This window comes from Platalea leucorodia (assembly GCF_965183815.1).
Source record: "Platalea leucorodia genome assembly, chromosome: 1".
Classification (NCBI taxonomy): domain Eukaryota; kingdom Metazoa; phylum Chordata; class Aves; order Pelecaniformes; family Threskiornithidae; genus Platalea; species Platalea leucorodia.
This window is the reverse complement of record NC_138823.1, coordinates 72010123-72025311: the sequence shown is the minus strand read 5'-3', so window position 1 is coordinate 72025311 and position 15189 is coordinate 72010123. Positions and strand designations below refer to the sequence as shown.

Here is a 15189-nt window from a genome sequence, read left to right as displayed (position 1 = left end):
TTCATACGTTAAGGGAATTTTCTTCCAGCAAGCATTCCTCTCCAGACATAATGCGATGCCTGACTGTATGCCTCCCCTCTAACTGCTGAATCACTCTGGATTTTCTTCTCTTTGACAAATGTCACAGCCATTTTTCCAAATGACCGATCGTGTAATATCACTATACAGCTAACTCTGAGTCTTTCAACTCAGAAAGCTGTGTCTTGTTTAGGCTTTTTCAAGGCTAAATTCCTTTTACAGAATGGGAATTATAATTTTTTAAAATATTTTGCCCATCAATATTTTGGGGCTGATGGATGAAATTAGAAGAAATACAACAGGGGGTAGAATGACCCTCCCAATCCAAATGTTTGAAGCAGAATATTTATTTAATATAAGTGCAGATAAATATGCTAATTGCAATACCTGACAATCTCATTTAGGTCATATATAGCTTCCTAAATACATGATTACTTAGCTTCTTAAATACATGATTGCTGGCTTGTGTTGTTTTTGCACTTAGAAGAAAGGTCTGATAGGAATTGACTTGCATTTTTCGTAATGTTTCATGCATGCCTCTGATACACACAGCTCTCAATCTTGCTTGACAAATTTAACCAATTGTTTCAGGTTACCCACTCAATGAAATGTCAGATTCTCTCTTCCTCAACATATTCTTCGCTTTGCACGTAAATAGCTCCAAATTACCAGGCCCTGCCAGCGGGAAAGGCATGTGAGATGTTGAATGAATACCAAATGACTCCATGACACCAGTACAAGATGACATAAAATAGCATGGGAACTTGACAAAGTACTTCCCGCAGATAAAACCATGCGCAACTAGTTAACGAAAAGTCCTCTGAGCTCAGCAAGCTAAATTAGCAACAACTATTGGCTTTTAGTTGTTCTAAGAGTCTCTGGCCACAATATACAACTCGGGTGCTACAGCACAGGCCAGCAGTGGCAGTTTTCCAAGAGTGTCCCTCTTTGAAAGGGACAAATTTTGAGCAGGGCAGAGTGGAGCCAGGCCACACAGTGTCTGGAGAGGGACACGGGCCCCCGGTCCTGGGTCGGCGCTCCTGGGAGCTGCTCAGAGATCAGCCAGCATCTCTGTTGTAAGCTGCTCCTTAGTGCATGATGAAAGAGAGAGGGTATAAAGCTGCATTACAAAACTTTATCCTGCACTTTTACATGCCTGAGGACTCATTTGGTTTGCAGGGACAGCAGCTGTGTGGTTGTCAGGGGTACCGCTGTGGGTCTGATATACAAAAGATGGGGTGCCCCATCCTGTGCTCCCTCAGAAAAACTGCATGCTTTTTTCTGAGTATTTTCCAAGACTAAAAATAAAATATTTTAGACTATTTAGACTTCTTGTGCTTGAATGTATATCTATAAGTAGATGCAAACTCTCCTAGACAACCAGTGCTTGCAAGCTGTGCCCAGCTCCTGTAGCTTGGGTCTTTTTTTCTAATTGACTAGACATTACTGAGGAACACTGTAGCTTTTTACAAGCACTGACTGACAGATAAAGCAACTGAGACAAGAATCTTCTCTTTTCAAGTGTATTAAATCATTACATCGAGCTTTGGATAGCAAGTCAAACACAGAAATCTTGCACTCTTGCTCCTTAAAACAGAATAAGACAAACATTTGACATAAGACCAACTCAATTTAATTCCATATTGAAGGGTTTGCTGGAAGAAACTTTTTGAGTATGACAGTAAATGCAAAGGTTCTGAGGATAAGCAACAGTCCAAAGCATTTGGCTAAACCAGTGAAATTACAAATACCTAATACATGACACTGGGAATTACATCCATGAATGATGTATACCTCAGAGGCTCTTCTCCATTCGTAGAAGTGAATAGATGGGTTCAGCAGTGCCAGGCCTTCTGTCGTCTTCTAGTTTTGTTTTTCTTCGGGAAATAATCACTCACAAACCTTTCAACAGCTTTATCTGATTCATCTATTATAAGTACCAGAAAACAACAGACTTGACATGAGATCATGGCTGGCTTTTCAAACACGGCCTCATGGAAAACACAGCCCTTTCAGAAACCAAAAGTTGATTTCACTTCTGGACTGAGGAACCATCTCTGCATTAAAAATCCTGGCCAGAGTACTTGAATCCAGATGGGATACTTACCTCTGAGAAACAGCAAAAAACATGAGATGGGCTCAAAGATGGAATATATTGGTTATCTAGGCGAAGCTGATGTTGACGTCCAGATTTGCAGTGTGTTGACAAGTTTTGGTTGCCAGTCTGGAATAGATGATTGGCTCACAGAAGAAACTGGGTTTAACATAGATATACACCTAATTATAGGCTATGCATGAGCCATGCAAGGCAAGAGGCTCTTCATTTGAGATCAATGTAATTTCAAATTTGCCATGAAACAGCTGTACTAGATCAAATTCTCCGATTTCTCACATTTCGTCTTACTTGGTGGGTATTTGAGAAACCCCTCAGCAATTTTCAGTGGCAAATGCTACAACGTGCATTTTTTTGTTTGTCCCCTTTCCCCATCCTGCCTTTGGCATGGTCTGTTACCTAACAGCACAATTCTTGAATATCACCCTTCCAGGCTGACTTCACAGTGCCAGCAGAAAAATGACTAACTTGTTCTGTGACACATATTTCTGGGATTATTACACAGAGGTTTCTGATGTACCTCTGTAGATGTCAGCGATGCTCAAGGATGCCCCATGTCAAAGCTAACATCTCTCCCTGTCTGCAGTCCTAAGCGAGTCACTTCCCTCCTTATGCAGGGCACGTGCTTGTTTCCTTCTCCACTGGAAGGGACCCACAACCGCCATCGCACTGCGTGAGCAGCAAAGTAACCTAGCTGACAGAAAAGGGAGGGAAGGTGGTGGCACCTTAAGAGATGCCTCTTAAATGGCACCTTGCTTAAGAGGCACCTGTCTGTCGATGACTTACTCCGAGTTCTCTAAATCCAATTCATGGGCCTGAGGACACCTGTGTCCTTTCTTTCCTAAAAAAATTATGAAGTGGGTGGCGAAGGCATGCATATCACTACTTTCTTTTGAACTTTGACTGTAGGAGATGCCACGTTTCTTTACCTCCCACATTTTTTTCCTTTTCACTCTGGCCATGTAGCTGGTGCACCTAGCATGAAGTCAGAAACGTGGGTTCATTTCCATTTCTGCTTTTGAGGACTGACTTAAACTCGTTTTTCCCCTAATGGCCTATTCCAAAACATATTTGGGGCATTCTCTTCTATTCTTGCTGAAGTTCCACCTTGTACTTAAACGCTGGTGGCCAGAGGAAGGAGACAAGCCTCTGTAACCCACTGTCTCCGGAGGAGGAGCGCTCTGCCTTCTCCTCCCTTCTCCGGGGGCTGCGTCTATGTTTTGTCCAAGTAGCTGCCTCATGACAGCTGTATAATCAGAGAGACGGGGACGTACCCACATCTTTCACCTCCATAGGAGTGACCTACCTGTTGGGTTAGAGAGTCATGCTCTTCTTCCCCTCCCACCCTCAGAGAATGCAAAAGAGCACGAATGAGTAGCTCAGAGTCACATGCGGATCCTGCCTCGCTGTGCCCATGTCCCTCTCTCTCTGGCCCGGTGAATCACAGATCATTTCTGTGTAAACCTCATGAGAAGGGAGGGACAAGCCTTCTCTGTGATTCCCACACACACCCAGTCCTGTTAAGTCCCCAGTCTCGCCTACTAACTGATGGATTAGGCAGAGGAGAAAGACGGTGTTGGATCCCTCCAGGCAAAGGCGAGGGAAATGAACCTTCTCTTCTCCAGCACCCTCGGTGAGAGCTCCAACCTCTGGGCAAGAGATGGCTCCAACAGGACTGCCTCTGGACATATTTTAAAGGAAACTGGTGATTATTAGTGCATTTTGTGCAGGGCCTGAGCTGAGTGTGCAACTGACTGGCATGCTGACTAGACAGACGGAGGCCGTCAGCGCAATAGCTGGAGGAACACCTCACCTGTGAGTCGCAGCAGCGATGAGGCATCCCTTCAGTCCTGAGCCACATACTCGCCCTGTGAGCCTGGCAATGCCTCCAAGCAGAACTTAGCAGCTCATGAGCATAAAGGTCAAGAATGCAACCACCACCAGCAAACACGTCAAGCACAATATATATTTTATTGGTTTCATTTCCAAGAAAGTTAAAAACCAGACTGAAGAAGAAATGAATAGCATAATCTCTAAAATCTATGAACAACAATCACAGTTTTTATGCAGTCCTTCCTTTTGATTTGTGTATAATTTTGACAGAAGGATGACCTAAAATTTTGACCATATCTTGAAGGATGCCATTGAAAGTATATAAATCATAAACGGTATCTGAAATATCTTAGTCATATCAGAGAACACAGAGTTCAGAGGCTTCTCCTAAAAATGCTGATTTCTGTTCTGTGATTCCAGACTCCTGACTATTATTAGAGCTTCTAATAGTCACCATTTTTGCCTTGAGATCTGAGAAGGAGTCAAGTCCCACAGAAAACGGAATGTGTCTGAATAATTCATTGTAAGGAAATATGGACTTAGTTTTCAAATATATAGAGGACTTTCTACATACAGCACTCTGGAAATACTGTATTAAGTACATTTCTTATCCATATAAGGTAAACATGTATCTGCAATTAGTCCAAAGATTTAATTTTGCAGCATTTAGTTTTGCATCCAAGTGCTCACTTAGATGAAAGAGCCTGCTTTCATATGAAATGGTCTTTTTTCTATATACTCTAAAGATTGAGAAGTCACCCCTTATAGAACATATAATCTTTCTATGTAATATATACAGTGTTTCAAAGTGTTTAAGCTCTTTTCATTTCTGCAGTACCTGGGTTTGCATTATGCTAAGTTTCTTCTTTCTTTGAATTTTTTTCACATTACGGGAGGGATGCTCTTTTCTACAAACTTACAGTGCATCTCATTTAAAAGTGACTCTTCCTACTTCAAGATTTTCCACAGAGTATTGGCACTGAGAAGAATTTGTCTTCATTGATGAGAAGACATATCGATACTGGCGGGACCACTCCACTTACTAGAAGGGAAATATTATCCTTTGTTGACATGAAAGATTCCTTATATCTCTTCCATCAATCTGAAGCGTCGTGACACTTTCTATCACTGTAGCACAAGGATGTTCCTTCTGGGAAATGCACAGAATATACTAATGAGTACATACTCATATATCAGAGAAAATCTTTTTTTTTCCCCCTGTAAAATGACACAATTATTCTTGATCTAATATTACTAAGCCACAGTAGAGAGAAAGTGTAATTGCCTGTAAATAATAGGTCAAAATGACCAAGCATGACATTTTTAAAGTTCAAATCCACTCATCCTTAGTTATCATACATTGCATTAAGGCTATTCACAAACAGTATTTGTCAAGCCACTGTGTACCAAAGTGACTTATTTTGTAGTAAATCCAATAACAAGTGAAACAGAGCTTGCTGAGGTTGGCTTTCAATTTCCTTTTCTAACTTCTGTGCCATTTTAAACAAATGACATACTGGTGAGGTGAAGAGGACAGAGCAAAGCACCAGAGATCACCTGAAGGTCAGCATACAGCAGGTCTCTTCATATGAAATTTGCCAGAGCTGAGCTGGCTTTCTATCCAACAAAACAATGTTCTGCATAACAGAAAGGCATTGAGTGAAACAGTTAAGAGATTTAGATACCAGGAAACTGCTTTTCAAGGTTCCAAAAAGCCTGCTCATTACAACATCAGATAATTGACTATTAGACAGATAAAACCCCTGCTTTTCAAAGCAGACATCAAGGAGCAGGGCTTGGGCTCTGAAGTGGAAGGTACAACTCTCAAAACTGATCCTCAGTTTACATACATACGAAACACCTCTCTCTTTCCATGTATTTTATGGCAGGTTGTAAGAAACAGATAATGTCTCTTCTCATTTCCATTACAAAGCTCTGCTGAGAGACTAATAAGAGTCTGTTCCAGCTGAAGTGAGTAAAACCAGTTCTTCAAAAGAACCAAAAAAAAAAAAAAAAGAGGAAAGAAGAAACCAGTTCAAAAAAAAAAAAAAAAAAGAAGAGAAAGAAAAAAGACCATCTTTGAATTCTGATTCGCACACTGGGCAATGCGCTTTCCTCTTCCCATCCTACGCTGCTCTGCGGTAGTCGCTCCCCTTTCAGAATGACTGTTTGACCAATTCTTCCACAAAGCCGCCTGCTCCCCTCCAGGGAAATACTCAAACGACTCAAGGATTGCTTCAGCCAGAAGCACTTTCACACAGTTTGAGCCAAAATTGCCCCAAGGAAGACCTAAATCATGCTGGATGAGAGTTCTGTTGGTGCTGTTAACGGGGTCAAAATTTCACTTCCCAAATGGCAACAGAGCGGCCAACCTAGGAGAACTTCCTCTTCCAGAAGGACTTCCTGGAAGCACGAAATCGCCCTGTGGCTGGCTGGACACACGTTGGAGGTCATAAAACACCTGGCCTCAATGTGTTCAGTCTTGCATTACATTGACTTTCCCTGTGTTCTTTTGCTGTGTGGCTTGCTTGATTTATTTTTTTCATTTTCACAATAATTGATATTTCAGACTAAGTCCTAGATTTCAGACATTTGCCCTCAGAAATCAGAAAGCATGAGTCATATTTAGGAGAGTGAAGAACTCAAAAGCCTTCTAAGAAGGACATTATCAAATGCACAAAGAGTAAAAAAAAAGAATACTTTGACGTGTTTGGGATGGAGAAGCATCCAAACTTTCAAGAGTTCCTTTAAGTGGCCATTAGGGACCGCTGAGGATGAACAAAGTTTGCATAGAAAACATGACTGTATTAGTTGAAAAATCTCTAATTAGAAAAAAATGTGTCAACATCCACAAATACGTAAGGGAACAAGTGTGTGGGAAGTCATCACATAAAATAAATCAGATGGAAAAGTAGCAAATGTGAATGAGAGAAAGAAGTCGAGAACAAATGGATGAAATTGCTTCACAGAGAATGTGTTTTGCAAATGGCATACTGAATTTTCACTGATCTTTGTGCCTTTTTGGCATCCTTACACACTACTTCTGAAGAGGGAGAGACAGATTTCCCAATAACAGTTCCCTCTTCTCCGGTGCTTTCACTGTAAAGCTGAATGGACTGCTACTCTCATGCCACTCTCCCACTGTTCCCTTCCCACCCACATTGTTTCTAAAATATATGTCCTGCATCCTCTCTCCCAATTGTGGTTTTAGCAGAGCAACATAAGGAAGTAGTGTATTGTTGTGTTTACTTTCCTTCATCGAGATGTGGGTTTCTGACAACGATGCTGGGCTTGTTTTGGGTGTCATCCACCAGTAAAACTTGATCAAACCTGTTGCATCCTGAAGCAATTGAGCAAAATAGAGTTATGGCTGCTGTAACCTAATCACAAGCAAAAACATGTAGGTGAGCTGTAATTATCAAGGGTTCTGCCATCTGATAACATTTACAGCAAACAGAAAATTAAAAGACTTAAATCAGAAGCAAATGAGTGGAAGCTTTTTCTTTTTTTTTTTTCAATAACCGACTACTGACTTTTCCCTGAAGTTGCATATAAATCTCATCTCCACCAGAGAATCTATCCTGAACATTTTTCTTCACTGGATGTCGGGGGCTGAATTTCAGTATTCTCCTTCAGCACTGGAAGTACTTGAGACCCAACCGATAAAATATCTGGAAAGGATGAGCGGAAGGGCTGGTTCATCAGGTATATGCCAAAGTTGGTCTGAAAAAAGCAAAATATTTATTAAGACGCAACTCATGTTAAAGTAATCAGATCTATAGACGATCTCACAACCCAGATATGTTTAGAAGAACAATATTGCTTTAAGAATAAGGAGGTATGTACTATCTCCATGTCATTAAGAACATTTTTAACTAATTAACTATAATAGACTGGTAAACAAAAGCTAACTCCATGCTATTCAAGAAGAATACCTTAAGTAAATGGATAAATAGTGTATTATTTCATCACGAGTGCCATAGTATCATGTATGTAATTTACACTCCCTCACAGTCTTCTCATTTAATGACTCTTCTGACTTCTTGAAAAATACAGTTAATGCATTATCACAGATAAAGACTAGGCAACACGAGAATGCATGTATGTTCAAACAGCGAGGAAGTCTTGTGTCTTCTAGCATGAATTATTCATTTTGTTAACAGAACTTTGTTCTGTCTAGCCTTCGTGAATTTCCCTTCATTTGTTTTTATGAGTATTTTAGTATATTTTACAGAAAATACTCAGAAAGCTTGTTTTATTAGGACTACCACTTGTTATCTATCACATTACCTGTGAAGCCATCCTACATAAATAGTAGAAATGCTTAGATATGTGTCCGTGTGATACTGAATAATAAAGAAAAGGGGAACAGGATAACCACTTCACCCACTGACCGTACAACCCTTGTGGGCACTGAAAACCTGATCTGAGTGTCTGCACTCTTATGTCTGGTCTTAATCTTAAGCACGTTGAACATTACAGTTGTAGCTGTGAACAGCTGGGTGTGATCTGGAAATGTCACAGGAAGGGACTGGTGTGGTTTTGTGGTTTTGTTTTCCAACACTGGAGAATTTAGAAATGCGCAAGAAACAGACTTGCAATCTCATGATAATATTTTCCAAACTATTAGACAATGGCTCATTAAAGAAATATGTAATGTAAGAAATAAAGGAATGCTGAAGACCATGTTAAATTGATAATTGATTTGTAGACTTCAGAATGTCTTTGTTCTTCAAACTGGGGACCTTGGAAACCCAATGCTAATTTTCTTGTCTTTTTTTACAGGTTTCAATAAAAAGTATTTTTTTTTGATAGGCTACAGCCAAAATGTACCAGCCACTCTAAAGTGTAAAGTAAATAAATAAGCAAATGAAGTTCATTTGGTATTTCTGAAAAAATAAATCATAAAACCAAAACTCTATTCTCCTCCTCCATTTCCTGATTACATTTACTGCCATTGATCAGATCGATGATCCTGAAATTGAGGGAATTACATTTACAGTAAGTTTAGAAAAATACACTAGGTAAAAGGAATTGCAATAAATTAAAAAAAAATAGCGTTAGCTGAATTTAAGGGAGCACATTTGACAGACTAAATGTGAAAGCAGTATGTTTTCTCCTGTTCTTGCACTGTATAATTAAATAAAGATACAGTAATGAGGTAACACAAAACAGCTTTTAGTCTTTGAAGAATTAGCAAGAGGTAAGGCTAAGACCTACTCCCAAGTAAGAGAGATGCTGTAAAGCAGAGATCTATCCAAACATGGCCTCAGACTCTGGACTTGGTCTTTCTGTTTTCAGTTGTAATCCTAAACATTAAAAAGAAAACCAGCTCCCAAGCAGAGGTTTTTTGGCTGCTTCTGGTATTCCTTCATCTCACTGGCATTTCACATATATGCGGTATGAGCTGGACCTGATCAGGCCTATCTTGACGCTTTTTGGATACCTGTGACCATAATGGTGTCCACACTGGTGGACACAGCGTAGATCCTTGTGGTCAGTGTTCTAGTATTTAATGCTGAGGAACGACTGCAGCACAGTAGGATCCCAATCCTCTAGCACAGTGACTGTGCTGGATCAACCATGATGCTAAAATGGTAAGCTAGCAACTGTTTCATTTAAAATATTAAAGTACATAGTATTATTTTTCTGTTCTTGCTTTCCTCTTATTTTTTGACAAGCTGTGGTTTCTCTATTGGCATAAATGATGTGTTTTTCAGCCTTGTGGTTAATAACCTGGATTTACTTCCTATACCCTAGTGCAAAAATGACAGTTGCCATAATTTTGTTGTTTTAAAAAATCAGACAATCATAAAACAAATATTGTAAAATGAATATTAGTCCATGCTATACCACATTTCACACAGGAAGGAATTTTATAACTCATCCATGTAAATGAACTTGTTTGATAAGTGAGAAGTTTTTGTTTTTATTTATATTTACTGTATTGACATCTTGATTTATCTTAAAATGAGACTAAAATAGATCTGGGCAGATTGTTCACTGTCGAGAATTTAATTTACCAATTTTTCTATTGTTGTGACTCATTTCGCAAGAATTTTTTTCTTAAAGCACTTTAAACCATTCATAACTATTTAAGAAAATGCACATGTGAATACATCTTACATTCAGGAGTTCTCAAATACTATTTTAATACTGATCCTTAGTATTTCCCTACTCTGACTGGGCATCTAAAGTCTCACAGTAATTTTTTCAGTGCTGAGACTGGGTGATGCCCAAGGAGTTTTCAAGGTGATGGTATACTGATGATATACCTGCTTGGAATTGCTGACCTCTTTCTTTTGTGAATGTTCTTCAGACTAAAACTTAGCTTGTGATTACCAGAAGTGTATTTAATATCTTTTAAGTAAATTTCCTTGTTTTTTCAATAATTACAAATATTAACTCAGCAAATACTGATAATAGCAACCCACCCCCCCAAGCAACCACAAAAGCTGTGCATCCTGCCATTTCAGCTCTGTTTCAAGAGAAAGATAAAATGTAGAAATTGGCCCTTCTCACATTTCACTGTTGAAAAATGAAGCTTTCAGACGCAGAGATTACAGCCTGCAGAGTTATTACAATGAACAGCATAATCTCTCTCTGCTGTTGCTACCTTTTCCTGACTTCAAGGGCATTTTATTCTGCATATAACCTCGCCAGAACACACCCAGAGCTAGGCAGGGAGTGCTGGACTGTGAGTTCTGGGGCTGTATCTGCTCAGTCTTCTGATGGCAGTAGGGGCTCTTCCCATCACTCTTCAACTTCACAGGGACAAAAAATGTAAAGCTTCATGATTAGTGAAAAGCACAACACTGCTGGGAGAAACAGATAAAACATACTTATTCTTGCCAACAGTGAATCATATGATAGTCATTACACTCGCTTAAAGGAGGAGCTATAAAATGCTGTCATTCTTGCATGTTGTTTCAAGTACTGGATCAACAGTAATAGGCACTGCTTAGATATTCACTGACAGAGAAATATCCTGGGTGCAGTATCTCCTTTTGTAAGATAGAAACCTGAGGTGCTACATCTGACAAAAGCTGAGATGAGATGCCTTCAAGCTACAGCTCCTAAACAATCAGTTAATTCAGATTAGCCCTTGGTAGGGAAAATGCCCTGCTAGAACGTGTAACAAGCACAAAAGTGATACTGCATGCTACAACTTAGCTTTGGATGGATGAGTTCTGGCTTTTGCCCCTGGATGTACCTCTCAGCTGCCTTCTCCCAATAGATAAATTTACCTGTTCATGTCTTCTCATTTTATTGATACAATAACATAACCTCTCTCCCATGCAAAGGTTTGGGACATGCAATTATTAAAGCAGAATATTTTTTTTTTTAACGTAAGGATGCTTTATTAGCTCTGGATTCACCAAAACTTATTAGTAAAGCCTTACACAATAGGAGAGTGGAAGTACTCACTTTCAACATGCTGATTTTTCACACTGGAAAACAGGGAAACTTTTAACTTGGTATCAAAAAACCCATCTTGTTCTGTTGAAAATATCTGGGCAGCAGAATGTTTTCCTAAGAACTGATTTTCCTTTGCCTTAAATAAATGCATTTTCCAGTTCAGCCATCAATGAGAAAAGAGAACCATATTATTTCAGAGGTCTATTAATGACATCAATCACTGTTTGCAAATGTTCCAGATCTTTGGATGAAAAGTGTTGCTTAGTGTAAAGCCCTGCATTACTATGAAAATGATGATAATGATGCATCAGATAAGAGAAGTCATTTGCTATCCTTGCTAATGTTTCAGTAAGCAATCCAAAGGCACGGCGTCTAATTCTGCAGGGAAAGAAGCTCTCCCAAGGCACAATGAGATACATAAAGGAGGATCAACAGCCTGCAGGAAAAAACACAAGCCTTTCAGTGTATGAGGGCATGTGCAAACATAATGGATTTCCCTTGATGTACCGCTATCCATACATTTATGCTGGGGCAGACTGCTAATGCTATTCCCTTTGCTACCTCGACAGCAAGTCTCAGCTTATAGCACTGCTGCAAATCTACCCACAGGCCTTCCACTATTGTTAGCGTTAAACGGCATCTGCAAAACACAGAAGACAGGCAAGAAGTCAGTGTTCTCTCCTTTCGGTCTATGTGTGTTTTGCATCAGGTGGTGACGCATGTGAAACAGCGTGTGGCTGTTTTTATGCTATTTGCTTAATGTAGTTATCTAGTCTTTCGTAGTCTCCTGCAGTAACAGAGAGAGCTCTGTCACAGAAGGAGAGCTCATTTTTCCTTTTCAGTCAAAAATTACAGAAGGAATCCTTAATGAGTGTTTCTTCAGAACTGATGGCAGCAGAGCTCAAGTTCGCTTTGCAGAGGTGTTTGCGTTTTATTTCAAACAATGTGATAAAAGGTTTCATGAAAAGTAGCTGCCTAGGCTCCAGCACCCTGCTTTACATTTATCAGGAAACATGCAAATTGCTTGTGTGGCTAATTACAGTAGCTGGTTCTGACTTTCAGCTGCAATCCATCTATGCAAAGCCTCCATCTTTCAACTTTGAGCACCAGGTTCTCACAGTCTCAGAGGGATGGAGAAAAATATGATTTCAGAAATAAATATCGAACCACCTCTTACAAGACTTACTTTATTTAGCTCACTCTTGAAGTTCATTGGCAGTGCTGTCATTTGGGCTACCAGTTTGATAAAGTTTGATATATTTTTCCAGGTTGGTGTTCTCAGAAAAACAAAACAAAATGGTAAATATTGACATCTGGCTCTCTTGTTAAGCATTCAGGATTTGCTATCCATTCGCATATGCAGTATCTTTAATGTTTTGGAAATCAAGCAACTACAACAGCCTTTCAAAAATATCAGTTCCCCTTCTACTGGGAAATTAGCTTAAATCTTACTCTGCTGCATTTGTTTTTTGTAGTTCAAATCACATTATTGACAGCTAGGAACAAACACTGCTAAATTCCTTCACTGAATCTGTATCTGATAAAAAAAGAAAATGAAGATGATTATTTAGATCATTATTAGATGACTCCTTAACAGAAAAGCACATGCTAGAGACATGAGTCACCAAAGGATTAGCTCTGCAATTTAACACAGTCACATGAACTCGATGTTCTTTCTCTCTCCCACTGTGAACTGTGAAAGATTTGGATCAATGTCCTCTGCTAGGTCTGCTTAGCACACTGAGGATGCCATAGTCCTCGGGTGCTACTCACTGATAACCAGCTGCTGACCATCACCCCACAGGTGACTTGCAGGAGGGATGGGCTCTGACATCTTCTCAGACCAGTTCAGGCAAAACTACCAGTTCACACTATCTCTTTCAGCTGCCAAGCTAACCCAGAGGACTTGGCCTTATGCAACGAAGGGCATGCTCACAAGATCCCATCTGCCAGCAGTGCTGAAGGCTGGGAAAAATAAAAAAAAAGCTGAAGGCCCGGTTCTTTGCAGCACGAATATCATTGCGCAGCTGAGGGAAGCAGAGCACTCCCCTGCTGTGAATAGCAGCACTGTGCTCTGCAGCGCCTCGCCTTGCCAGGCGTCTTTTATCTGGTGCCAGGTTGTTCTCAAGGGGCTGGATTGCTCTCTTTGCCTTAGTGCTGTTTGAACGAGTTACTTGGTTCTAGGAGTGCTTGTATCAAGAAAATCTTTGCGTTGCTGAGTTAATCAGAATGAAAGAGAAGCTCATCTTTGCTGCGGGAAACACGCAGAAGATGCTTTGTCTCTCCTGAGAATCTGTGCCCCAGGTAAGGTTTTGTTGCCATTTGAGAAGGACCCTAAACACAGAGTGCTTTCCCTCTACAGAGGACTCAAGTCATAATCCAGTAAAACCCACGTGGGCAGAGAAAGTCCTCTGCATACCGCGCCCCACGTGGCAGCTGGGCAGCATCCTTGCCCAGAGTGCCAGAATGCGCTCTGAAGTGTCCCAGATGTTCCAGCTGTGGCTCACCATAACCTGGAGAGGGCTCTTGTCCTCAGGCTACCCACCATGACCAGGAGCTCATCTCACAAAGGCACACGTGCTGTGGCGTTCTGGATGTCAGAGCCTGCTGTGCAACCCTAAGTCACCTCAGGTCAGCGGGAAGCTGTGCCTAGACAGCTGGCCCCTGCCTGCTCGCCTCCCCCCATCTCACTCTGCACCAGGCGGCTGGCTCCGAGAGGGAGCCGGCGGAGCTATTCACCAAGGATAACATTCATTGAAAATGTAGCCCTTTGTTTGCTTAATGAGTCACTGAGACAAATCGATTTAGTATTTTTTTTCCAAACGAAGAATGCATTATTTGTAACTTGTTTGTGCATTGTTTGGGTGAATAATTTTCAACCTATTTGTTATTGCTCTGCCTCTGTGCTGTGCCCAGTCTCTGGTGTTTGGCTGGTACTGGTGAAGCTTCTGAGCCCTGGCTGGCTAACGGACTTTTACAACAGAAGTTTAACGAACAGGAAGCAATGAATTTAGAGTAAGGATTTTCAGCTAAATAAATACTTATGAGGAGATTTGTGAAGCGTTTGGGATGCCAAACTGTCTAGCCGTTGTCTGAGCACTCCCAATTCCAAGAAGCAATGCAACCTTAGGAAGCAGAAGGACTCCAAACGAACGCCTGTATTTCACACTTTTTCTCCAGTCACTTTCTTAATCAATTACTCTCCACTTCGACTGTATTCACATCATCTGCTCTGTTTTTCCTGCTAAGTAGTTTCTCACAGAAGAATAAAGTTTAGTCTTATAAGCTAACTGTATCATTTCAAACTTTCTCATTTTTCTGCAGATTTCTCTTCTTGAATGACATCAGCGCATCAGCTGGTGTTTTTCAAGACCAAAATAAACACATTGTAAAGCGGTACATACTGAATAAAAGCAAGCACAGTAAAAAATAATGCATATTAATAGTCAATTTCTGAATAAAAACCATGTCGAGCATTTTATGGAAATAAACCATGTCATATCTGGGTTGTAAGTGCATCCTCTTTTCACTGGAAAAAACAAATGGTAACGATTAGCATAACAACTTAATCGTGAATATTCTCTCAGCAGATATTTCACTATGCACGCAATGAAGTCACTACATCTTTCTTTACAGCTATTTTGGAGTACTGTACTGACCTTTCTGCCTCTGGCAGCAGACAGAGACTGCAGAAATTCTTTGTTTCGTTCCCCAGACTGTTGATCAATGCAGATTATTTGACATCTGCTACACGGACCCACAACCTGAAATTTCAGTTAAAGAAGGTTCACAGGTGTATATCAAAG

General features: G+C 40.3%; 1 protein-coding gene across 1 annotated transcript in view; it reads right to left on the bottom strand.

Annotated features, from left to right (window-relative positions):
• Nucleotides 1–7540: 7540 nt before the first annotated feature.
• The window catches only part of MOCOS (molybdenum cofactor sulfurase), a gene marked incomplete at both ends in the record, with an annotated part of 226319 nt that continues 218670 nt past the window's right edge, over nt 7541–15189 (bottom strand). Inside the window, 2 exons of the mRNA XM_082310662.1 lie at nt 7541–7687; nt 15043–15147. Coding sequence (XP_082166788.1) covers nt 7541–7687; nt 15043–15147 — 252 coding nt within the window. The remainder of the gene's footprint in view (nt 7688–15042; nt 15148–15189) is intronic.